Genomic DNA, 26623 nt, shown 5'->3' with positions numbered 1-26623 from the left:
GGGTGGATCTCATTATTGAACCCAGGTCGCTGGTGGTGATCTCTGCTGAAAGGGAGAGCCCGTGGTCACGAGGACACTAAAGGGGAGATGTAATCAGTCGGGCGTAACATGGAAAGGTCGTGCCAACTGTGTGGGCTCTAATAGAAAACGGAGGTTGTTCAATCAAATCAATCAAATTTTTTTTTTTTTTTTACGGTGCAGTGTATTTCAGTACAGGTTGAACTGTAGGCTGTGTCTTGCCGTTTATCGGGCGCACTGAACTCTTTCGCTTTGTAATTTGTGTGTGTGTGTGTGCGCGCGCGTGCGTGTGCGTGCGCGTGCGTGCGTGCGTGCGTGCGCGTGCGTGCGTGCGTGCGTGCGTGCGTGCGTGCGTGCGTGCGTGCGTGCGTGCGTGCGTGCGTGCGTGCGTGCGTGCGTGCGTGCGTGCGTGCGTGCGACTTTCCGCGTGGTATGTGAGTTGCTGTTATTTACTTTGATCGGACAACTCCACGCAAGCCTCCCTAATTCACAGCAGCACGTAACTTAGAGTACATGTACATACCAGATATTCTGTACAACGGCCCGGGCCCGTTTTATGAGGTTAGACACCGTGCAATGATGAACGTTTCCGCTTCTCCTGTTTATTGCTTTATGTTTTGCGTGTTTTTTGTTTTCTTTTGGTTTTTTGTTTTTTGCTTTGTGTAAAATTTGGCCACTTTTGACAGATCCCAAAAGTTCTTGCAGCGAAAGTGGCCGGCAGATCCCTACAAGTATAGTGGCATCTTAATTCGACAAAATTAAACGCAATACTTCCCTATTCATCCTTCGCCCGTTCAAATCATCACGAGAGTTAGAATAGCTACAACAACAACAACAAAAAATGAAGGAGAAGTGCTACACGAAGGGATGAGAATAGCTACACCTTGTGTTATTGAATACAGTATCTACTCTCACCTAACCTTCTCCGTTATGCTACCTAATGCCTCCTAAACGGCTTCCCTGTGTCGCACTTTTCGCAAATTATTGTACCAGCACCACTAGCGTACCGCTGTGGACTGGATTGGATTAGAAAAAGAAAGAAAAATGTGGAGAGATTAGCCCCGACCCAGTCAGAACTGGCTACTCCTGTAGCACCGCTGCAGCATACCGCTGTATACCTCCAAAGTAAACCACTTGCACACACACTGTTATTGTGTATCCACATATCTTCTCTCTCGGTAAATACATTTACGTACAGGCTTATATACTCTCAGCGCAGTTTGAAGCAGGTCTATATGATGATGTTTGTCGAAGTTGTCAACAGGGCAACATTCACGGTATCTCACTCAGAGAACAAGGAGCAGTCAAAAACAGGGACAACGACACAAGAAGACACACAAACAGATGCTCCTTGATGGGCTTGTTGGTACATGACTCAGAGAACAAGGAGCACTCAAAAACAGGGACAACGACACAAGAAGACACACAAACAGAGGCTCCTTGTGTCTTGTGTCTTCTTGTGTCGTTGTCCCTGTTTTTGACTGCTCCTTGTTCTCTGAGTCATGTACCAACAAGCCCATCAAGCTACTCTAGTCTTCACGGTATCCTGCCCTTTTGAAACCTGCACATGTACGTATAGTTTACTTTGCAGTATATACTCGCATTTAATCTTTCAGAGTGCAAGTAAAGTGAACAGCAGGAAAATCAAATCTAAATGCAAGAGTCAGAACGGCTGAACTTCAGACGTTCATTCAGCTCTGTGCTGGCGACGTTGTATATGTACTCCGCACACTCACTTTCGCAGGGTATCTGCATTACACACCACATCCATCTTCAAAGCAACGTCTGTTTTATTTCTGTTCTCTTTCGCGTCAAAACAGCAAAAAGACAAAAAGATAGAGATGAGAAGAAGAGAACGAAAAAGAAAAGCGAGAAAAAACAAACGTGACATGACATCTGCACGCAGTGGCATTAAGTATCGCCTGCTGGTTCCATGTGATATCTTTGAATAGAGCGCCACACAGAATTTGTGTGTTCCCCATAACATAGATATTTCGGGCCCTGCGCGAACATTACTGGGTGAATGAGCGACAGAAAATGCATCTCGGTTGCCGCCGCCATTCAGACAGGCTGAAATGCAACGCCGCCATCGAAGATCAACAGGAAGCCTTCTGAACTCTGTTCACTAGCTCGTGCCAGTTCGGTGAAAAGGAAAAGGGCCTCGGGGCAACACGAACTGAAAGAGTAAATATCACGTGTCCTATATGATATGCTGACAAGTACAGCCCTTTTCTTTCTTTCACAAGTAACACTCAAGTTGTGTCGAGAATATTGAAATTCTCTCCGGCTATGTTGTACGCTGTGGGTTTAATGCAACATGGACGCCATAACATTCATGAGCGTCATGAAAATAGGCAAATGAGAGGCTTCACGAGAGGCTTCACGCGGTATCTCGGTATCTGACATGGCTTTCCGACGTTTTTAAATCACTCCTCTACTTCTTATTCAACGAGAAATAATATCGCTACGCGTGTATAATAATTATTCGCACAGCTCTCTGCAACGTTAACCTTAACGAGGCGACGTCTGGCGGTGCAGTTGCAGAGCCACCCTATCGGCGCTGACTAAAACTATAGGGAGAGAGCGTTGTGGGCTATCCCACTCATGCTTGGGGGTGTTTGTCGAGAGGTGGACGCTCCTCCCCGAATGCACGGAGGAGGGCTATCGTGAGGAGGAGGAGGCTTCTCGACAAACACCCCCAAGCACGTGGGATAGCCCGAGGTAGACGGGATAGCACACAACGCTCTCTTGCTCTACTTAGCGCCGATAGGGTGGCTCTCCAACTGCACCGCCAGCCGTCGTCGCGTTAAAGTTAACGTTGCAGAGAGCTGTACTAGTTATTGATAGAGGCAACCTGAATTCGACCAGGAGTGAGCTATTTGAAAGCCTCTGAGCCAGGAGTAAGCCTTTATGTATGGGCAAAACGGGCACAGCACTCGCGCTAGCACAAAACGAACTTTGGTAAATATATACATTCGTTTCTTAGTGTGCAGGGTACGAAGAAACATCGGGAAAGGAATTTTGTGTGCGTATTCATTGGACTCTTTCCATCACGTCTCGTCTGTCTCTGTCTGTCCCTTCTGCATGTCTCCCCAGGCGTGGGGAACTGTTATCAACAACCAGCCTACACCAGCTTGCTTGCAGCAACAACAACAACATTTTGCTTAGATGCCCTACAGTTTCTATGTTTCCACATTAATATCTTTTGTAGTTCTTCATTCTGCGAGAATAAAGCGACAGCGTAACAAAAAGGATTCACAAAGAAGCAGAAAATCGCACTGCACACTGCAGATCTATTATCTAACACATTACAAGCGATAATATCAATGGGAACGGAACAAAGCGTGCGGTGCCGTCTTGATAAATGAATGTTCCTCTTAAGCTTCTGCGAGGTCACGAACTGGAGGCCCTACGCGAAATGAGAATGAACTATAGTAAATCTTCAGGCAATCGTGTGTGCTCCTGACGCTTACCGCGAGATAAGAAAGACTAATTCCTGCCAATAGGGCAAAAGGCTGGAGAAAGGATAAGGAATGGGTGTTGTATGGCGCTGCTGCCATTAGTAGAACTCCAGACAGAACGGATAGATGTAAAAATCATGTAACGATGCATTTTCGGTTACTCCTCAGTGTGTACTCAAGAAACAACAAACGTGCGGACATGAGAATTTCGTAAGCCGTCTTTAAGCATTAGGTTTCATATTACAAAATCGGGCCACTCGCCATCCACTGCACAGTAATTCTTTGTACGATGTATGTATGTATGTATGTGCGTGCGAGCGTGCGAGCGTGTGTGTGTGTGTGTGTGTGTACATATATGTGTGAGTGTGCGTGTGTGTGCGGGCGTGCGTGTTATTTCGTAGGCTCAGCCGAAGTGTTTGCAAAACACCCATCTGAAACAGTGTTTTTTTTTTACGCCCTTGAAATGGTGTTTTCTGCAGAATGTGTGTCTCTGAAATGGGGATCTTTGTATAATAAGCCAATTTTGAAAGTGTACGATGTGACATCACAAAGATGTGCGCTACAGAGGAAGTCATTTTCATCTGAAAGGTGTAACAAAATTGTGTACCGAACCAGCGCAAAGTGTAATTAGTCGCCATGGGGTCAAGCTCTGTCATGATACCTGATTTCTTGAGAATTCTGATTTTCTTTCTGATTACCAACCTTCGTGCAACTCACCCTTTGGAAATCTATTGTTGTACCAGCGCCACACGTTTCAACTCTGCAATCGTTGAGGACAACGCTGTCGCGACTTTAACACAATTTGAACAACGTTATTTACAAAGAAGCTGTCTCTATATCATTGTGTCATTCCTGTGAAGCATCGTTCGAAAGGTCAGAAAGAAAAAACAAAAAAACAAGTCTGCAACATTCTCCTAGCAGTAGAATCATCACTGTACATCTTTTTTTCAGACTCGAATGTGGTCTCGACAAAGCAGATGATTTTTTTTTCTCCCGTCATTTTCAACAACTTTCATTAATCATTGCTCCATATATTTATTCGTAAGTTTTCTCAGGGAGGCGTTTCCTTGGACTGATCCCAACAGGATTCAGAACACGCATTGATTATGGGTTTTTCCCTTCACGAAAGACTCCTCCCCCCCATGTGAGAAGAGAGATGGATGGGATATGAATACACATTTGGTGGACTGGTTCAAGACGTGAGCTGCAGCTTTATCATATCCGCCGGCGTTCTTCTCGTCACTCGTGGCTTCCGCAGAGCACGACCGGACTGGTTCACTCGCGCAGGCAGGGAAGTCAAATCCACCCTTTTAGTATCGACCTTTCAAGTTGTGGTCCCCTTCCCTTTACTATGCAAATCTAGAAGGAAATCAGTGGAGTTATTCATCTTTCGCTTTTGAGATACGCGCTGGACGCGGCACTTAAATGTCCATCCCATCCAGCGTAAATGCATATTCCCACGCCATATCCGTACGCGTCGGCATTCTTGTCGAAAGCTCCATTATCGGCACGATGGAGCGTTCCATCAGCCCCTAATAACCCGGTAGGATCGATAGCTGAATCGTTCCGGAATGTTTTAACTGCACCTCGCCTAAAACAGTGCATGCGGCTTTCAGAAAAGGTATAGCCCCTGCACGAAAGCGATATTCGCGCTATTCGGGCAATATCTGGGGTATTAAATGGCCGGCTGGGAGCTGCTCAAAAGGGGCGCTGCTATTGATACAAACTCTTACGATCAACGGAGAGTCCGGATGTATTGGAACGAACCGTGAATAGGTGATGAAGTGGCATTATTAAACGCACGTTACGACGAACTGTAAATTTCAATTTAAACGGTCTGCCTTCGGGAATCTTTGCGACAATATACGTATATCGGGGACATCGAAGCGGACAAAAGATTTTGACGCGTGGTGCCAGTCCAAAACAGTGGACCGTAACGGTGACGCATGGAAATCTTGCGTACCCATGCACTACTTTAATCAATTCATAACCATTGTTTCACGTGCTCATTCTTTATGCTGTCATCACATCATCATCAACCCCACCAACGTCTGGGGGTCTGTGCTACTGACACTTAACCGGCACAGGTTAACTGGAGTAGTGGGCTACAATCTCCATTCGATTCTTCAATTCAATAAAGAAAAAAAATTGAGAGAGCGGAGAAGAGGGATATTTCAGTAATTACGTACGACTGGGGGCTAACTGGGCTAACTAGTTATCTAACGCACAATCCCATATTCAACCTTTCCTTTCTTTTTTTCTTAATAAACATATCCCCCCCCCCCCCCCCATATTCAAAAGCGATGCTGGTCTTAGACATCTAATTAGTACTTGTTCCGTAGGGCATTGCAGAAGAAGAATAAGAAATACATGAAAGAAGGAAGTCGCTGAAAAGGTTAGCCAGCTGTAGGATTGGATTGGATTGGAAAAAGAAAGAAAAATAGGGAGGACTAGGCCTCTATCAATTGAGCTCAGCTAACACTCTTTATTTTTCTTCAAGAACGTTTTATTTCACACTGTTACAGTTCAAGATGTAAGATGTCAATTATAAACCTCGCCAACGACTTCCAAGGGTGCGTCATTTGAGGGGACCAAACCACATCCACACACTAACTCCTTCCACTTTCACTCTTACATGTTTTCTCACTCACACAAACATTTATACGACGGGGTGACGCAAGCGGCATCTGTTGAACACGATGGAAAGTGATGTTCTGAGGCTGGAACACAGAGCATCACTTTCCATCGTGTTCAAGATATACATGTAGCGACGATGAATGAGGAAGTTTGCCACTAAATTTGTGACTCACTGCCCTGGTCGACACTGGCTAGTATAAGATATGAAGTGATGAGGTGATGGGACGGTATAGTGATATTACATCCTTGTCTCTGTGCACGACCTGTTAAGTAGGCACCGAATATAGGTATAAATAAGCAATTCAGACTTGTTCATGTGTACTGCTAAGCCCGCTGTCGTAGTTCAAATGTCGCAGAGTCTTAAAAAGACACAGGTCGTAACAAGATAGCACGTTGTGCCTGCTAGTGTAATTGTAAAAGACGTTGTGTGGGTACGAAGAACGAAATAATAATGCAAAATAAGTTATGAAGTTGTGTGTAGACATGTCGGAAAACGTGACGTACAGTGTGACACAAAGTTTGTGATGTGGGTCTGAGCGTAAAATCGAAGTGTCGACGAAGAACATACCTCTGCGTCTTGTTGTTCAAAGCATAAGTGGAGTGGGGAGAAAAAAAAGTGAATTCCTATAGTTCTGATGTAAACGTGACCAGCCTTTCACGGTTGTGGACCGAGAATAACATAAAATAGAGAAAGATATGGGCGTCCCCTGACATCTGCAATTGCTTACTACGAATTTTTCTAACCTGTCCTTTTGTGATACCTGAGCTTAGAGCAACCAACCGCCTTCTAACTACAAAGATTGACCTTTCACAGTAACGCCAAGAAGAAGATATATATATATATATATATATATAACATAAAATAGAGAAAGATATGGGCGTCCCCTGGCATCTGCAATTGCTTACTACGAATTTTTCTAACCTGTCCTTTTGTGATACCTGAGCTTAGAGCAACCAACCGTCTTCTAACTACAAAGATTGACCTTTCACAGTAACGCCAAGAAGAAGAAAAAAAAATATATATATGTAGAGATGCAGGATCTGACAGAGTTCTGTGCAGTGCAGTCGTGAGTACATTGACCTAAATGCTGAGTAGCAGAAACAGCGTAACTGTAAATAATATCTTCGTACAGTTAATATGTAAGAGAAACGCGGCTGAGATGCATAGAAGCAGCTCGCGCGATGCCGTCGAAACGCATTACCCAAGAACCCGCGAACCCCCACCTTCTCGGAATCCACATTGAGTTATTTGAGATATATCCCCTTTAATAGACTGCTACCGAATGCGCGTAATTGCAATCAAACTTTTCTCCGCAGTTGTGAGTTCCCTGTTCAACGAGCACGACACCCTTTCTTATGCTGCAGCACTTAAAGGTTGCTTTGCCTCATGGAGTGTCTTTACGCGGCAGAGTATCCTTTACAGGCGGTACAGCAATTACTACTTCCCACTTCCGAAGAGCGCTATCCCTTCGTGAACGTACGTCTCCAGTTGCTTTTCAGCGCGCAACCTGGGCATGCTAACAAAGCACAGGCACTTCATCATTGCGTGCGATGCAGGCGGTTTACCACTTGTGCTGTCGTTTTGTTTGCTCGTTGGAGTGTGCGTGCAGTGTTTGTAATTACTGCTCTTACGGATAAGCGGTGTTGCTCCTGATTAATGGTGCGGTCGGTATCCGTGCCCAATTATAGCCTCGTGAAAAAAGTCGATACATGCGGCTGTGCCCACACAAAGCGGTTAAAAAATATCCGGTACAACTGTCCGGGTGCAGAAATCTCCGCACAGCCTCTCACTTTCGAAACTTTTAACGCCGTGCTTCCAATGCTACTCTCTCTCTCTCTCTCTCAAAGTATCTGCCTAGTATCGTGATCACGCATTGCCAAAATGTCCCGCACCTAATCCCACCATCATTATTTCTTAGGTGTTTTTGTTGAAGACGAAAGTTGCTTTGAACGGCGTTCGTACCCAATGCAAAGCTAAGCAAATGCTGTACTCTCGCGGTGCTCTCGTGCTGTCTTACGATGCACAAAGTCGACGCGGAACTTATTTCAATTAAATTCGCAGCCATTTTTTTATATAATTGAAGTTTATAGCTAGCGCTTTTGCAGCCGTGACGTCACTGTCAGTTACTTTCGGTTTCTGTTCTACCAACCAATCGAAGAGCAGCGATTCCAGGCAAAGCTTTGCGATCACGATTTTCCATATCTCAAGAGAGACCTCCTCAGTCACCTTTATCTCGGTCGCGAGCGTTTCTGACGTCCGCCAGAGGGCGGCGACTCATGTTTTTACGTCGCCGTGAAACTGGAACCGGACGAGAAGATTGCGCTTGTTTCCTCGTTTATTAAAAAAAAAAAAAAGCTACGACATTCTGCTGGAGGAAATTTTGCATTTAGCATCTCCACGTAACTTGTAGCCGGATAGAATTCAAATACCAAAAACCTGTCGACAGCTTAAAATGTATCCCTTTAAGATGAACGGACGGACGACAAAGAATGCTACAGAAAGCTATCGACCAGTGGCATAGCCGAGTGGGCTAAGGCATCCGCTCGTCGGTTGTAATCACGGTCGTGCTGAAGACTGCGAGGTGGTGGGTTCGTACCCTACCACCGGCTGTGCTGTCTGAGGTTTTCCCTGCGTTTTCCGCCAGACGTTTCAGCCGAATGTCGGTACAGTTCCTCTTGAAGTCGTCCCAGGACGCGTACTGACGCCCCTGTCCCCCATTCCTTCATGCTGTCCTCTCTCCATCTGTCCACATCTGTACGCCGTGCTTCGCGGCGCTAAAACGGAACAAAAAGAAAAGGAATCTATCGATGTTCTTCACTTTGTGACGAGTTAACTTCCACAGATCACCTCCGCCCAGAAATCTAAAGACGTCTGCGATTGGCTTATGCGGGCTCATGACGCTTCCGCGTTACAATGTAGTGTGCCCGCATTCTTCAAGCTGTTGCTTGTACACTGATCATGTCGCGAAGACTCTCGTCTGACGTACTTTGATCACATTTGCACGCTTAAAAAGCAAACATGTAAAATGCCCTCCGTTAGCATGACGTATGAGTCGACCTCCCCGTCTACCTGCCGTCCGTCATCCTCACTAATGCCACGCTCTAAGTGTGAGGACTACATTATCCGATTGGCGGATGGATACATCTGTGATTGTAGCACCTATGTAGCACAGTTCAGGATGTACCGATGAAAGCGATCGAGCCACGAGTATTACGCTTCTTTATTTTCGATCGAACCCATTTTGGCTCCACAGCCTCGAAAAAATGTTCAATGTTCAACTCCGTTCACCAGACGAGCGCAGCAGGTGAAGAAGAAGCAAGCGAGCGCTCATTAAAAGTCAGCCCCTGGAGGACCGATGCCTTAGCGCTAACAAACGTCGTTTATAAATGCGCGCTCCCGCGGGAGCCTAATTCCGGGAGTTGTCCGGTCCACCTCATTAGGCGACCTGAGGTGCCGTTCTTGTAATTGGCGATTTGTGTCCTCTGACTTAATTCTCCCTGTCCTCAGCTATCTGCCGCATGGCGCAATAAGTGATTGCCCGAATTCTGCCCTCTTTGGGGAAAGACTGCCAATTTTGATTCGTCCCACTGAAACAGCATCACGTGAAACGGACATCTTGCATGCACGACGCTTCAGTAGCTTGAGTTTGGGTTTGAATGTGGGGAAAGAAATACCAATATATTGTACCTGTGTTGCACCGTGCTCATAATGTCCCATTATGCGTTAAATAGAACGTTGAGAGATGAATTGCTAAGTAGTCAGTGGACTTAAAGATCGGGGGAATTTTTGCAGAAGACAAAAGTAAAATAGACGTCTGCGCTGAAAAAAGAAGCTCCCAAAAGGAAACTCTTGAGAGATTACACCGCTTGCGGCACTCTGAAAAAACGCTGAAACGCGGTGGATGCCGCTTCTTGTGTGGTACTGTTGACGGAAGGGCAATATGCTATTCTGTAGGTTGCACTTACTCTCGTCATCTTACGACAAAATAGATTGACGCTGGGTTCGCTGCACGCATGCAAAGCAAAAATTATATCTTACAAGCGGAGTTTACAGTGGCAAGGTACGTAAATACATAGGTAAACATCCACAGAGAGGTATGACAATCGGTGTCAACATCGTATGTTGGCACGCTATAAACAGCTATCTCGAGTATGCGTACATATGAGCGAGTACTAGACGCAAGATCTCTGCTCTGTATTTCAGAATTAGACTTAACAATGATAGATTGGATTGGAAGTAATATAGAGGCTGTGGTCCCACAAGTATGAAGCTGGCTACTCCACCTCACTTATAACCACTAAAGAGCGGTTAATACCATAGACCACCACGTTAATGATGATGTAATGACAACACAAGGAGTGAACATGCGAAAAATTATTATGAAATGATTGAAGTAGGTCATGGGTGTACGAGGTTTACATGGGTTACCGCTACGGTCTACTGCTTAGTGCTTGCACCATGACTCAAAATTTTTTGTACGCTTCGATGTCCCTGAGATACTCTAGCACGCCGAACTGCCGACGTAAGACTTTAGGGTGCCACGACCCGAACACTTCAACAACCAAGTTCGACTGCGAAAGGCGACTATATAGCTTGGCTGTATAGCGTTCCCATGGCACCATGGTGTGCTCCGTGTACTCCACGATGTCACATGTAATGAAGATGGAGTACCCATAAAGCATGTATTGTCATTGAGTAGGGTTCTTACTTCTTGATGTAGGCTACAAAGGTGAGTTACATCAGGAACAACGGATGCTAATAGTAAAGACCATGATTCGCCTTTCAAGTGCGTTTGTATCCTGACTTTTTTTTAAAAGAAAGGTGCCTTACCTGGTGTGTTCCATTGCGAGTAACACTCTCCTACATCTATGTGACTAGAACTTAGAATTTCGAAATTCCTTACGAGAGTTTACTAGAGAGTCTTTCAATAACCTGTTTGCGTACGCTGTAATGGAGAAATCATTGTGTGCACGAAACTACCGTCTGCAGAGAAGTGAGACGAGCATGTCCATCAATTAGCAAGTATCTGATATCACGCTGCCGCTAGAATCCGATTAGCAGCGACTTAGCCCCTTCGCTAATTAAGCTTTTGCACAGACGCAGTAAGCTATAGGCCAGGACCAAATAGCCTGTCACCAAGCCAACTGCTTAGGAACTGTCCGAATTCCTTTAGTCAGCGTATTAGGACAAGTGTGCACGTAGTGCCGCCGTAATACGAACGTAATTTGTTTCAGTACTAAAACCGGCACTCTACATTAAATAATAGTACGTAAAATGATTAGGAGAACTGCATGAACCTGCGTGGATCGACGAATGCTTCGTGAAAATCACTTTCGAATGGGGTACAAGGCGTTTTCCCTGACCTGCAAGTCATGCAGGGAAAAGACAAGTTGCACCGAACCCTACTCCCCTGCGAGCGACTGCACGGTGATGAAAGGAAAGAGAAAGTGTGCCTCGACAAGTGATGAATCCATGCTCACCACTTCAGAAGGGACGAACAACCTTTTCCGGAGGCTGCAAAACGCGAAAAGAAAGCTAGCCTCTGCAACACCGCGTGAATCAACTGTCGGGAGGGAATAGACCTCTCCCTGTTCGTAAATAAATAACGTCATACTCTTCGACAGCGCCATCAATTTGGTAGAGTTGAACTACACTGAAAGCTAGGGGGGCGAACAAAGTCACGCCCGCAATCCACGGCCTTGAGGGGATTACGGTGGTCCCTGAAAGGGACGCCACCTTCGGTCCTACTTTTGTTTCAATAGGAGGCAGCGAACAAGTGCCCATTGGTGGAACCCAGCCCTCCCCTTCCGATTTGTTTCGGTTTCAGTCTGTCTACCAACGTCATGATGCCGTTTCTCAGGAAGAGATCTATTACAGTGATGTTCGCGCACTACAAGCGCACGAAATGTACAAAATAAGAAATTACATAACTGTACCTTGTACTAATGAAGTTGTACACTGCCAATAGAAAAATCGAGAGGAAGTCACACAATATCGACTAGACGTGAGCATGTCGACTGGGCTTGAAAACTCTGGAACTAAAACAAAACCAGGTTTAGTGTGCCACTCGACGTATCTCCCTTGTTTTGCTTGGTCACATGAAAAATGCGCAAGCCCATATAAATGCGCCCGCTCATATCTGTACGAGCAGAGGCGAGCCCGGCGCGCATGCAAATTAAGACCACATCTCATTTATGCGCGCGGTGCCGTAATGAGTAGAGGGAGAAGAGGTTCCCAGTTTTCCCTCCACTGTGGCCAGACGGGCGGAATTAGCACATCAGCGTACGTGATGCGCGCTTTAAGCGGCATTTAATCTGAGTTTTTCGAGAAATCATTTCGCCGGTGCTCTCAGGACAGCTCGGACGTCCTATTCCGCCGAGGACCGCGCACCGGGAGCTGCTATTGCGTTACGCAAGGCTGCATTTGTGTTCAGAAGACACTCGTGTGAAATGTTTAGGACACGTAGGTTCATACGTGAAGGTGTGCAGCGCAATTTCTACGAATAAATCGATTGGCAGATACGAATAGCGATATAAATAGCGTTTTGCGTAGGATGTGCCATTCGAAATGGTACTTTATGCAGAATGCGCCATTTAGAAAAGCCTTTCAGAAACTCTCCTGCATATCATGTGAAACCTACGCCGAAATTGTCTGTGCGGCAGCACAAGATGTTTACGCCAGAAAAGTAAAAAAAAATATATATGAAAAGATCCACCGTGAACAAGAAAGCGGCTACCTGAAGAATGGCAAGGGCACATACCGTACATTGTCAGAAGAAAGGCTGTGCGAGCAAGCAGCGACCCATAAATAACGTATGAGGACGGTATCCATTTCCCTTCGTATGTTGTAAGCTCACGCGAATCAGGTGGTTTCCTCGTACGGTAAATATTGAGGCGTACAAACATTAAGCGTATTATTTTCCTAGCTACGTATAGCATCTCGTTGATTACGCCAGAAGCTCGACAGCAAAGATGAAAAGTCCCCCAAAAATGAGCGGTGCCATCGGTTCTACCTCCATAAAATTACGCTCTGTAGACACGCGACGTTGTTAGCGATACGCGGGTTTCAATGTTGCATTGTCTAAAATTAAAGTACGCCGCGCTGCTGGCGAACGCCGATGTAGTAGTGGAAAATGAAATTTGATCGTGAGGATGCGTTCTCCCAGCTGTAGCTCAAAGGACATTGCAAAAGAAACCGAAGGGAGGAAGTCCGAAAAAAGAACTCACCAAAGAAGATTTAAGTATAATGGAGATTCGATGTAACGTTCACAATATGATTGTAGGTTCTTTTTTTTTTTTTTTCGTTTTCGTTGTACGTATCACTACGAAAAGGGGTAGGGGGCGCTCGCAGCTTCCGTCGTCTGCTTTTATTTCGTCCTTGGATTGCAATTCGCAACTCAATTAAAGTTGAACCAAGAAAACAGAATCTTCAATTGGTAAAAAAAAACTAGTTTTATAATTGTAGAAATCTGAAGCAGGCAAAGAGCTTGCAGTAAAACACCAGAGGCATATTGACACTAACTAGGGAGGGGGGTCTCTATGTTTCGGCAGGCTGCGCAGCCTTGAACAGGACTGGCGGTTGCTGACACGAAAACGAAGTACGTAATTAATATACTTTATGAATGTGTACGTGAGAAACCGGTGAGCCTACCAGTCCCTCCTTCATACCATTCTCCTTAAAAAAATATCCGTTAATTAGCCGTAATTTAATTGTCTCGATCGCCTTTCCTTTCTTTATCCCATACCGGACGCCCGCTTACTTTTCACGCCTTGCTTCCCAGCATCACGGAACCACACGATTCCCGCGCGCTAATGCGTTTACTGCATTGATTACTCCTTTTATGTTTTCTTCCAGGCCTCCCAAACACACGACAACGGGAAGTTTGTCGAGTCAACAAGAGAAACTTTTCATCTGCCGTTCACCTTCCGACTTCCTGGCGCAATTGCAATCCCACAAACGAGTCGCGCAGTTACCAGAGGTCGGGTCTCGTCTCACTCTTCTCATTCAATTAGTCAGCGACGGGAGAGCTTCAATTAGAATGGGGCCAGCGTGGTCTCACGTCTTCGCAATTATTCTCGCAATAAAAGCTTCTGTGGGGCCGCAATTATTCTCCGGCATATGGGACGAGGGCGAATTTCCCAGAAACATTAACCGCCCCCCTGATGAAGAAAAAAGGCGTCGCTGCCGCAAACACCTAATGGCGCTGGTGAGCATACGTCTTTGCAGTAACTGTAGCCGACGGTGTGCATGCTGCACGGGAAACAACATTGTTACGCTAATAGGATGGATTGGATGAAGCGTTGCGCAATCCTGTTTTTTGTCCGAGATGCTCCTTGAAGGTGGCTTTTCTTGTCTTTTCTCTTCTTTTCCTTTTTTTTTTTTTGTCTTCATTGCAGTGTGAGTTAGTAGAACATTATTTAAGCGGAGGAGTAACAGACTAAGCGAAACTGTTGTTACGTCAGTATTTTCGCTCTGGGAGTAACCGTTGTTAATTATCGACATAGTCGCTGCTTTCCGTAGTTTTCGTATTGCTCCGCGTCTTCCGACGTTTATCTACTTTGAGTCGTCTTTTTGTGTTATGTTGTTACGCGTTGAACCTAACGACATTCGAAGTTCCAAATACGGCAGGTTCAAGATAAAATATCCTGTCTCAGGAGATTCTATAATTCTACTAATTACCCGAATGCATCTGCTCGAGGTTCTCGTCGTGTATTGAGATAGCTGAACACCAGTATGATACTATGCTTAGAAGGAGGGGGGGAGTAATTAATTAAAGTAATTTATTAACGTATAACGTTGTAACGTACTTAAATAACATAAGTAGTTAACGTAATTAGCACAAAGCAGGAATAAATGAGCGTAAATAAAAACTAAGCATCCCCCTTCACGATATCCTTAAGCTCCTTCCGCGTTTGGCTTTTTTAAGCTGCTTTTCAAAATATATTTCCCCGACGAACATCTATCGTTGTCCACCACCATTAACATTGTCGTGCACACGACAAAAAAAAAAGCGAGCACCCTAAAAATTCATTTCCGCAAGCTGCCACGAAGAGCGAGCAACAAAGCGCTCGCTGGAAAACCGTAAACAACGTAATTAGACCAGCAACAGCAGCAACTCGTCACTTCTCGCACGTCGCAAATTAGTAGACGGTTACGTCCGGAGAAGCGGCAGTCGAAGAGGAGGAGGAGGATGAAGAGGAGGAGGAAGAAGAAGAAGAAGTATGCACGAATGAGCGGAAACAAAAGAGGGAGGCACCACAGATGGAACAAGCTGACTAAATGTGGCGAGAGGAGGTCGGATCGAAGCACGCATCCCCCCGCCGGTACTGCTGCCGTCGTCCGACGGACGGGCGCCCGCCGAATCCAAACGGGAGGGGTGCCTCTTCGCAGTGGGGGGGATACACCGACGCCCGACGCCGATTGTTTCGATCAAATCCATCGCCCTAATGTGGTCGTTGGCGGCAGGATTGTCAACGATACACTCTCCGTTGCCGCTCCTGGAAATGGTGGCCGTCTTCGGAATGGCGGGAAGGGATGTTCGTTAAAGTTGGACGGGACTGGCTGCAGGCAGGAAGAAGGGGGCTTTAAATCGAACGATGGATGGATAGTAGGATATTGCGAAGAAAGAAGGGGTAGGTTTCTAGTGTGTAATTGCTTTTTTTTTGTTTTTGTTTTTTTTGTTTTTTTCAAATGGCTTTTTATCGTGGCGACAAAGTATCTGAGGGGTCTGCGGCTTTGTGGTCGGCTAAGGGCCAGTGGAATGGGCTCTCAAACTGCCGATGAGGCCGAAACACCAAGGATTTCGACATGCCGTGCCCTATCGGTATAGATGAGAGCAGTATGTGGACTACATATATGGTAGCGCGAGATGGCTCTAGAAGCAAAAGCATTTCGAGGACGCATATGTTCAGGGATGTTCAGACTCCACTCTTCGACGGCTCACTCGGTGTCTGTCGTGCTCAATTTAGTGACGGAGCGAAACGCGCTACAGTTGGTATGTAGGTCAGCGATGAGAGTCGCCGCATATTTACATAAGCATAAAGTGCAATAGCTTGTAAAGTATAAACTAGAGTGCAGCTTTAAATCAACCAACGGGATATTTTTTTTATTAGTAGTACGTTAAGTGTTGAGGCATGGTGCTATGTATGTTGAGCGTTTTTCTTTTTTTTTTGCGAGCTCCGTTTGGTTTATCTCTCATCGAATTCATATTTGAATTTTCTGCGGCGTTTATTCAATTCGTTTCTGGTTAGGGTACACTAACAGTACTAACTCGACTAGGCAAATCAAGTGTCTCAAGTGCCATGCTCGCTTGTTATCGTCATCCTCCTCTCTCTCTTATCCTGGTCAATCTAATCGCTCATCGCTCATACCTGTAGATAGGTTTTAACTACCACACACTCTCTCTCACATCATCTTTCCCATAATCATCTCCGACACACTCACCATAGTTTTGGCGCTCTATGGCCTTTGTTGCCTTTGTGCCATTAAACACATAATCAATCAATCAATCAACCATATTTTCCTGTTTCATCTAATTTAGTCTAATCATACGCGTGCGCGTGAAGTTAACCAAAGAAGCAACCCAAGCAGCACAGTCTACTGAAAGTCGAGTGCAATAGGGGTGAACGGTATGTGTCTTATCAATGTTCTTTAGTTTCACGAGTCTGTTCATGGCCTTCCATCTACCTTCCGTCCACCCCTATTGCACTCGACTTTCAGTACATTGTGCTGCTTGGGAAAGACCGTAAAGAAAAGAAAGAAAGAAAGAAAGTGATAGCCATAGAAAATGTAAAGATTCTCGACGGCGGCGTTTTGCAGCAGGGACGCGCACTGTCTCACGGAGTTCGTTTTCCTTTCTCGTTTTTTTTTCTTTTCAACTCTGTCGTTACTCCCAAAAGTGAACATGCCCTTCTTTCCTCTACATCTAAGTCGCTTTAACTAAGGTTTATCACTCAAGAAGGATAGCGTCAGGGCTATCATTACGAAGGGAGGGTTATCAAAACCAACGTTTCATCATCTTGCTTGGTACCAAATTTCAGTTATTCACTTCATTAGACTCTTACGCCTGTCCATTGCCCCTCGCTTGTGACAAAGTACGTGGCTTCTCTCTACCGAGCCATTCTGTTACACTTCCCTTGTCTTGCCTGCGAGAATGAATTATGTTGCGTGGACAAAGATAAATGAGGGGAAAGCACCAGGCAGCGGGAGTCTTCCTCAACTTTTTCCCTTTCTCCTCTTTTCCTTATCTTTGTTTCGCTGTAATAGTTCTCGTCTTTGTTGTTACAGTCTCGAATTCAAGTGTACTAGATGACAACGCGTACACAAGACGTATCAGTGCAGCACTGAATGCCTTAAGGTGCACCAAATTTGCACTAACTTGTTTGCACATATAGTGCAAAAATTACTCCTCGCGCCATGAAAGATGACTTTGCCTTGACGCAAAAGGAATAACGCAATATGTGACGCTAACTGATGAATTCATCATTTCCGTCACAGTGCAGAGCAGCGTTCCGTTGGTCTCCTCAAACGATTTGTCCAATCATCGTGGGAGATTATTTGAGGAAACCAATGAGAGGACGCTCCGCAATGTCGCGCTTCTTGAGAATTAGAGGGAGGGGGAAGGCGCAAATTGCGGTTTCGTTCTCGCGTAAATGTGATATTACTTCGCTTATCTTCAACTTCCTTTATCTTATCGTTTTCGCGAGCTGCTTTCGATGTACTCAAGCTCAGTGGTTAGCGTGCTAGCCATGCCACGTCGAGACTGGGAAGTACCCGGGTTCGAATCCCGGTGCCGGCTAGGGTTTTTCCTGCTTTTTCATCGGACGCTTTCAGACATAAGTCGGCACAGTTTCCTTAGAAGTCGGCCCAGGACGCACATTTCCCAGGGCGTAAGTCGTGACGTTGCCCACCTCTGTGAGGCCGATAACGTTGAGCCCTTCCACCACCATGAAGAGAAAATTAAGAAAAAAAAAGTTTTCTTTCGTTTCCTTGTCAGGATAAGTCTGACTACGATAGTATACTACCAGGTTTGATTTCAGTGTTACCGTGGGGCCTCACATTTTACTTGCGTAAATAGTAGGTCATTCGTTGGATTTACATCATAACGACCGTGACGAAACTAATGTTCTGTAGCATTTCATGCTTGGAAAATTCATATCAAGTAAAAGTGCACTAGGATAAGCTTGCAGAAAAGGTGTACCTACACTACTAGAAAAAAAGAGAGAGAGAGAGAGAGTAAGTGAATTTACTCCTAATTGGGAGTAGATCTCCGACACCCGGTGCTGGAAGCAACGTTTACCTCCCACACATTTCTACCCTACTAGGCCGGGTTTGAACCTGCGAAGTTCAGTTCCGCAAGCCAACACGTTAGCGGCTGAGGTTAACGGGTTTATTCTTTTCTTGCACTAGATGCATTGCGACATGTTTAAGTGCTTTTCAGGGCTAAATGAACGACAGTTTATGCACGAAGTTTAGAGAGCATGTGCAGTTCTCGGGAGTAAAAGACAGGGTCAGTGACTAAAATGAGTAGCAATTGCAATTGTAGAAGACTATAAGCTGTAATTGCTCCCTAACCTACTTGTTTTTTTTTTTGCTTTTTTTTAAGGGTGTAACGTTCGACCGTCGTCCACCCGTCTGTATGATTGTATATTCGGATGAGATGTTTAACACTTTCTAAGTGTTAAACATCCGTGTTTAGTGAACAATGTGATCTGAAGTAAATGCAGCAAGTCCAAGAGCGGGTAACTTTGTATTGCAATGCCGCCTGCATATTTTTAAGCACCTATTTATTATTGTTCATTACAACGAATAGTAGGGTGTTGAATCGCATTCATATCTTGAACGCGCTTCATATAATTTTCTTGATTACCACTTTCACGACCTACCCCCTCGTTGTGCTGACCTCTATTTGTGCTAACGGCATTATGATTCTTTTTTTTTTTTTTTTCGCCCCAGAAAATGATTGCTTCGTATCGTTAGTGCCCCGACGAGCCCAACGTTGCAAAGTAGTTAGATTGGTCGCCGCAGCTTATTTATGATTGGTTCCGACCGGTTCGTTAGCTATCCTGTGACCGCTGCAGCCAATCGCGAACCCCATCTGGCTGCGTAATCCCATGGCAGAAGAAGCTAGCCTCACGAAATATGGGGGCTTTAATATACGATTACGCGCGGCCCAAATGGAATTGATGGTATCCAAGGCCGTTTGTCTTTGTGAACCATGGGCTTTGTTAGAGCAGTCCCATCTCCATGCGAGGCAGACAGAGCTTACGTGTAACGCGCACAATTCCCATATTTATCTCCATACTGCATCGACGTGCGTCAATACAGGTGGTATACTGCTATACTACATTATGTTCACGACGTCCCCCAACAATAGACGGGCATTGCGCTTATCGTATAATAGTTTCTCCGTAACTAGCTCCGTAGTTGGCTCCGTAGCTTCACAGTAACTCCGTTTCTGGGCCTATAACCTATTGTTGATCCAGGAACACGGAAATGTCGCAGGTGACCTAGGACGTGCGCAAGAAGCTGACAACCCAACAACTTTGTCGGCTAGCAGGAACTAAAAAAAACGGCTCCTGCAGTTCGCTTTTATTTAGTCAGCTTACGAAGAAGAGAAAAAAACCAAAACTATGTACATGGTTGACAACGTGCAACCAACAGATACCACACCTTGTTACACTGCCAAATTACAAACTGGAACCCAGCTGAGAACTATCCTATATGGACTACTTCGCGTGCTTTACTGTCAGCTATTTTGGGTGTTCTAGTTGTGGCGTACGTAATCGCCTTTCATATACGCAAGGAAATAACGTGTTCACATTACGCACGCGCTATATGCCTGCAGCCACGTTCTGCGCATGCGGAGTATGCACCCGCTGTTCCGTCGCGTGCGCAGTAATAAAACCTAACTCATCCGTCAAAATCACGGCAGCAGACAATCGACGTATGCAATGTTTTCTCAATGTCTTGCAGCGCGGACTTCGAGTCTGTGAACGCTGCCAATACTCGAGGACAACGATCAACTATGTATTGCAGGAGTACAAAACGAAACTCCTATCTAGGCGTATTTGTTCATACTCAATTTTCTATTTTTTTTTATTTGAAGTAGATTTACAAGTAAGGTGAGTTGCACGTGACGCAGGGTAAAACGGCGGATAATTTCGACCTCCTGGGTATCTTTAACGTTCGTCAGAAATAGCCGTCACACGGTGCTGGCGGACGCACTGTTTACCTTCCTCGCATTGCTACCGTCCCCGACCTGGAACGACCTAGACACACGCATGAAGCAATAAATCCCATGGGCGTGCCCCGCGTCATACATACACGATACAAACACATTAATACATGTATAAGAAGACGGAACTTCTCAGCTGTTATTCAGTCAATACAGCGCAAAATTCTTAGCTTTCTTCGCTCAACAAGAAATCACTTGAAGCTTTTCAAAACGAAAGCACGATCTTTCTGTTTTCCTTCATTATTTGAAGCAGGTACACAAACGTTTCCTGCGAGACGTTTGCGCAACTTCGTAGTGTATCATCAAGAAGTACTTAGATCGTTTCAAAATGCCGCTTTATTCCTTTCCAGGTTGAGTGAATCCCCCTTGGTTTCTACGGAAAAATGTCTCGAAGATGATCGGCGGAAAATTCTACGCAGGACGATTCCGGTACACGCGTGAGTATGGAAAAAAATCGTCGTTGGGAGAGTGTTTAAAGTTGTCTTGAAGATTCATTACCCTATGCACAGTAAACCGTCTTGCGCCCACTATTTTATTCTATAGAAGCGTGCAATTACACCTTCTAGTCCTTTGGGCAAACATTACTCCCCATCTTACTCCCTGACATTTACTCCCAGGCACTGCAACTAATCCGGGAGCTTCGCTTAAACACATCGCTGCGCTGACCCCGCATTCGTAACAATGCATCTACACCCGAAAGGGAAATGGACTAAAAGTATTCTTTTTGTTCTTAGGCTGCATATTAGAAGCTCTCAGTCGATCGTACGCTGTCGTACATTGCAACGCTACCATGTAGCGTACGCTATCGCTTTGCATACACTACACTACACGATAACTTTGCCGCCATTGCGCATGCGCAGTGGTAGCGCATATAAAGACGGCTTGCGTGCGAATGCTAATTTTCGCGAATGGCGTACGCGCGGCAGAAGGTTTTGCGGGATTCCGGCTAGTGTCGGCTGATCCTTGGACTTAAGCGTTTAAGACTGAAAAGCAAAGTTCACTGGATGGACAAAATAACACGGCACATTACAAGAATAAATACCTGCGTCTCGTTTAATAGCGTCTTGTCACCCCTCATTATATTTTGGCTTTCTGCGACGTGTGACTCAGTTGGAGACGATCGCTTTGTAACGCTTGCGTATATAGAGGGCGCTCGGAGAGCTTGCCGTCAGGGGCTCTCTAAACTAAGTAAGCGTGTTATCGTAGCGTACGCAAGACGATAGGGTACGCTCCTCTAAAACTCTCTATTTCGCGCAGAAAACAAGGCTAAAACAAATATACTTAATTCGTTTTATTATTATTTAATTGTTAGTTAATTATTTTGAAACCGATTTTTGACCGCATGGAACAGAACGCGCTTTCGGCAGGCTAAGTGTACAATCATCATCTATACTACCAAGTCACGTGATACAGGGTTGATAGCCGAGCCCAGTAACGACGTTTTGTGTTATCTTGCTCGATACAACAAAGTTTGTAGAGTTTATTCATGGTCAACGACATATTTATCTTTTCCGACATTGTCAGTAAATGGACTCGAGGCGCTCTAGCTCAGGGCGGTTAGCATATCTGACTGGACATCAGGAGACCAACGTTCGAATCCTGGCGTGAGCACCTCTTTTCCCTGGGTTGTTTGAATTCAGTAAAGTAGTACTGTAGTAGTAACTAACTGCTAAAAAAGAAAAAAAAGGGCGAACCAAGGAATGGTTCTGCGTAGTCACCAGAGCTGTGCATCTCTAATATATTCGGCGCAGGCTGATCAAGGCCTGATCATTTCCATGTTCTTGTAGTACAGTCAGGAGTGGATTTCAACGACGTTATCAAAAATTGAAATCAATCGCCCGCAACCTAAAAGCGTCACCGACCCTTTCACAAACATGTTGACGGTGACATTCCGTCTCGGCAACCTGATTTTATCGGTTATTTAATAAGCAACCGTTCTCTTAACACTGAATACAATTCAATAATCCAATGAAACCGGCGCTGTAGAAAATCCTCACGAAGAAACTTCCGCAGAAATGCACGATACGTAAAAGAAAGAAGCCAAGTATACATATGCCGAGTATATATTGAACCCACCTGACACAGGTGTATAGATGTTCAGATGAAGACAGTCCTCGCTCTGGTTAGCTGAGGCCGCCGCCGCAAGACGCCGTAACCTCTCCATTCGCGCGGTCGGCATCTGCATAAGTGCGGCAACCGTTTCGTTCTTGAGGAATTCCGGTACCCTCTGCGGACACGAAGGGCCGTGCGTACCCGCGTCACGCACGTCGTCCCAGTGCGGAGAGTTCACCGGCGGCATGAACCTGAGCGTACCCAGTGGGGGGCTCACGTAGGGCACTCCGAGGAACACCTCCACGGGTTGAAGCTGGGTCCCAAACCTCGACGCCGGGCTCACCACGCGTCCTCGGAGCTGGCCGTATTTTGTCCGCACGACACGGGGACTCGGACGCCACGACGAAGACGAAGCCGTGGTCGTCCGTTGCGGTTCTCCAGTGGAGAAGGAGACCACCAAAATGAACACAGCTGCAGTGCCGGTGAAGAGAGACGATGCTTTTCCCTGCATGGTTTCAATGAGTGCTACGGGTCGAACCGAGCATCAAGAACTCCTCGTGGAAGAAGTTGTGCAAAGAGTTGGCCAAGGATAATTGCCCGATGTTTTAGCTGCCACTTTGTGGGGCTGTCCCATAGGAGGCGATGAACAGTGTACGAAATGATATCACGGAAATTCGACGTTTCCAGTTGTGCGGACACAACACATCCTACGACGGCATTACTGTTCACTCGCGATAAAAATCGTTATGGGCTCGACAAATATAGATAATTGTTCCTCGTAATACCATCATCCACATTGTGCACGTTTTTTTTTTCCCTTTCTCAGAGTATCAGCTCAGAGATCCTCGCAGGAAAACCGTTCCTGAAAGTAGTGGAAGCGCAGTAAGTTTCCTAAGTGGCACCTAGTCAGCTTGAACGGACACTAGTCGCACGCAACCACATTCCTTGACGCATTCATTTTCTTTCTTCATATTCCTTTCCTTCTCAGCTGTCAGATCACACGAGAATGTGCGGGGTATTTCCTCCGAACGATGCAAAACCATTCAAAGTCACAACTTCATTTCTCTCCACGCAGATAGTAAGACTTCTTCGAAGCTCACCAGTTTCAACCGTATCAGCACAGATCCGAGCTCCTGCACGTGCATTCACTCACAGGCCGTCCCTCCCAAATGCGCTCACCGTTCTAAACCGGCGCTGCCACTTCATACCACTCCGCCGTCGACACGAAATGCACAACACCCGTACTCTCCCAACTGCACCGAATCCTTCCACACATCAAAACACTCCTCCGATCCAGTCAGCACGGCGATGAAATCGTTCGCGCACTTCGAGAAAAAACACGTACTACAAATTCTTCTTTTTTTTCAATCTTGCCAAAAATCGTTCTGTTGGGGCGCCGGGGTGCGACTGAGGAGCGCCTGCGAGCCGCTCCGAGACCCCCTCTCCCTCCTCTCCTGCTGCCTTTCCCCCATCTCTCTACCCTTTTTACCTGCCTCTGTTTCTCCTCTTCCATCCCCCCCTTCATCCCTTCGACGAGCAACGCAGGGAAGCCATGGCGGGATGAGGAAGAGCGCCCGGGACGGTCTCTCCTCTCCTCTCCTTCACTCGTCCTTCACTTTAGGCGCATGCGCGGAAGGATCAGGCTAAAGCGAAGCCCCTGTGTGGGTTTGCGCGCATGAGCAGGGCTTGGGAAACGCGCCTGCGCGAGTTTTTGAGGCGCAAAACAGAGAGAGAGAGAGAAAAAAAAAAGAAAACTGGTTTCGTGGAGCAACCTCTTCCGTTTACTCGGACCGTACTGTAATAAAAGAGGTTGGCGACATCGATTCAACCTGCTTCGATTCCATAATTGTTTCGGACCTCCTGCGGTAGCCATGCAAAGTAGGTAACGGAAGAAATTGAATACTTCCCCCTTGATCCAGGTGGTAGTAGCAGTCTTTGTAACGACAGTCAAGTAGAAGAAAAGGAGAACTATGCGGGGGCTTTACTTTATGCTTTTTTTTTTCTTTTGTACGCCGCAGTTTCTTGCGAAGGCCAAGCAACACAAAGTATAATCTCAAGACGCTTTGCGAACAGAAGTGTATTTGCTTCTCTATTCTCGTATCCCCGTAATAGTGATACGGTGTTTTCTTGCCGCTCGGATGAAAGATTGAGGTTGTCAGACGCAACATGAGGCGTCTCTGCACTAACCTTCTAGAACCGGATATTTGTCAACGCTGCATGCATGCGTTCCATCATCGATACTGCTTGAATGTGGGGGTACTTAATAAAACTTGCGCTGTTGCATCAGCCTCTGCATATCATCGTATTAATATCGGAGGTAAAAAAAAAAGTTGGCGATATATAGGTTTCATCAACATGGAACATGCAACAGTATTCTTGTGAAATGTATCCGTTTTATTTGTTTTCAGTTTTCAACTTTGCTTTTGTTATTTAGTTCCTTTCTTTTCTTTTCATAGCATGAATAATAGAGCGTGGCAAACCTGTAAATGTCTTCCCCCGCCGGCATACCACGCTCGGCACTTACTTAAAATGCAGATGGGACGTTGTCTTGTCTTCATATAAAGCTCTGAAAGGGAGACTTAATCTTAGAGTAGTTTTCAAAGTACAGTGTGAATTTAGCAAAGGTTACACATTTCGATCGAGTCGTTAAAATATAAGATAACGTTTCCGCTTTGCAGACTGGTAGTCATTCATCTCAAGTTTCAACCATATTTTTTTTCCAATGCTATCACTTTGTAGAAAAAATGTTAGAAGCAAAACAAATTTTCACCCCATGCATTTCCTATGGCCCCTCACCGCCTGCAAACCGCCATGTTTTCCTCTTTCTGCTTCTCATTCAAACCACCATGTATTGGTAGCGCTGCTTCGAAACCCCGCATCTGGTCCATCTGGTTGTTGGTTGTACCATAGGTTCTGGTTTTGCTTCGTCTCCAGGCAGCGCCATCTATACGTAGTGATGTGAACGTGAAGCACGCGAAGAGGAAGAAATGGCGGCCTGCAGGCGCTATAGGCCATAGGAAATGCATAGGGTGAGAATTTGCTTTGCTGCTAACTTTTTTTTTCTAGAAAGTGACAGCATTTGAAAAAAAAAAAAAAGATTAAAACTTGAGGCGAATGACTACCAGTCTGCAAAGTTTGAAAGCACTAGAAACGTCATTTTCTATTTTTACGACGGGATCAAAATGTGTAACCTTTGCTAAATTCACCCTGTATAGATCTCAATGTAGATTCAAAGTATATTTTTCTCTCTTTTCCAATTCGACATTGACTTCTCCTTGCACGCCCACCTTGCTCCTTGCTTTATCGCCCACCTCATCATCATCCAATGTATGTGCGTGTGTGTGGGTCCTTGCTGACGTCACATGTAAAAAAAAAAAAGAGCAACATCAAATTTTACATCCGAGCACAGACAACACGCCAACTTTACCTTCAACAGTACATAATCTGTCACCAGCTGTTTTCTAGCACGCCCATGCACTCACTGCCGTGCTGCATCCGACCTGTCCCCATCAGATGGTTGGACATTCTTTACGTTTCGACTCGCACATGTACGTTACACGGTCGGCCCCATGAGGAGTGCCTCCCGTCAGTTTATAATCTGACTAGCCAAGGCGCGAGTGTGCAGCTCGTCTAATATCTATCATCATGACGCGCCTCGCCGCGGCGCCGTCTATCGAATGCAAGCCCTTTCGCCGGTCGATAGCTGCCAATGAAATCGCAGCTTCGAGAAATGCCACGCTGCGAAATAGGGGAAATGTCGAAACCGGCTAAGCGTGTAAAAACGAAATCAGCGCTCGCGTAACTAAAGATGATGCGCGTGGCTTTCAACATCGGCAGTGTAGCTGGGTAAGAAGCAACCCAGACACGTACGGCTAAGAGACGGTGTGAAGAGCAATTGAGTGGGAAAAAATATTTGGACTTGGACAGGGTGGCAGAAATGCGATTCGATTTCGTAAATTGGAAAATTTGTGAACATTCTATGCGTCACGTAAAACGGATCAAGGAGTAGGATGTTATGTACTTCGAGATCGGGCGAAGTTTAGAAATACGTAAGTAGCCGCCGTAGACTATACAATAAAACCTCGTTAATTCGGATCGCACGGGACCGACGAAGATGTCCGAATTATCCGAATGTCGAATTATCGAACGGGCAAAAAAATACGAGGTGAACTTGCCGTTATCAACGTACATTTATTGTTATTGTAAAAAGAACTGCGA

The 26623-nt window shown here is 45.6% G+C and overlaps 1 protein-coding gene and 1 long non-coding RNA gene across 3 annotated transcripts in view; one reads left to right on the top strand and one right to left on the bottom strand.

Moving 5' to 3' along the window:
• Positions 1-23782, bottom strand: part of LOC135367033 (neuroligin-4, Y-linked-like) — a 206965-nt gene extending 183183 nt beyond the window's left edge. For both annotated transcript variants that reach the window (XM_064600097.1, XM_064600096.1), the window contains exon 1: positions 22430-23782. In XM_064600097.1, the coding sequence (XP_064456167.1) occupies positions 22430-22916 (487 nt within the window). In that variant the 5' untranslated portion in view covers positions 22917-23782. The remainder of the gene's footprint in view (positions 1-22429) is intronic.
• Positions 1-26623, top strand: part of LOC135367034 (uncharacterized) — a 688737-nt gene that overhangs the window by 584408 nt on the left and 77706 nt on the right. Inside the window, exon 11 of the long non-coding RNA XR_010414342.1 lies at positions 20704-20790. This is a non-coding gene — a long non-coding RNA (uncharacterized LOC135367034). The remainder of the gene's footprint in view (positions 1-20703; positions 20791-26623) is intronic.

The sequence above is a fragment of the Ornithodoros turicata genome, chromosome 8, assembly GCF_037126465.1.
Source record: "Ornithodoros turicata isolate Travis chromosome 8, ASM3712646v1, whole genome shotgun sequence".
Taxonomy (NCBI): Eukaryota; Metazoa; Arthropoda; class Arachnida; order Ixodida; family Argasidae; genus Ornithodoros; species Ornithodoros turicata.
Note: the sequence above shows the minus strand (reverse complement) of the source record. Positions and strands in the feature narration are given on the sequence as shown.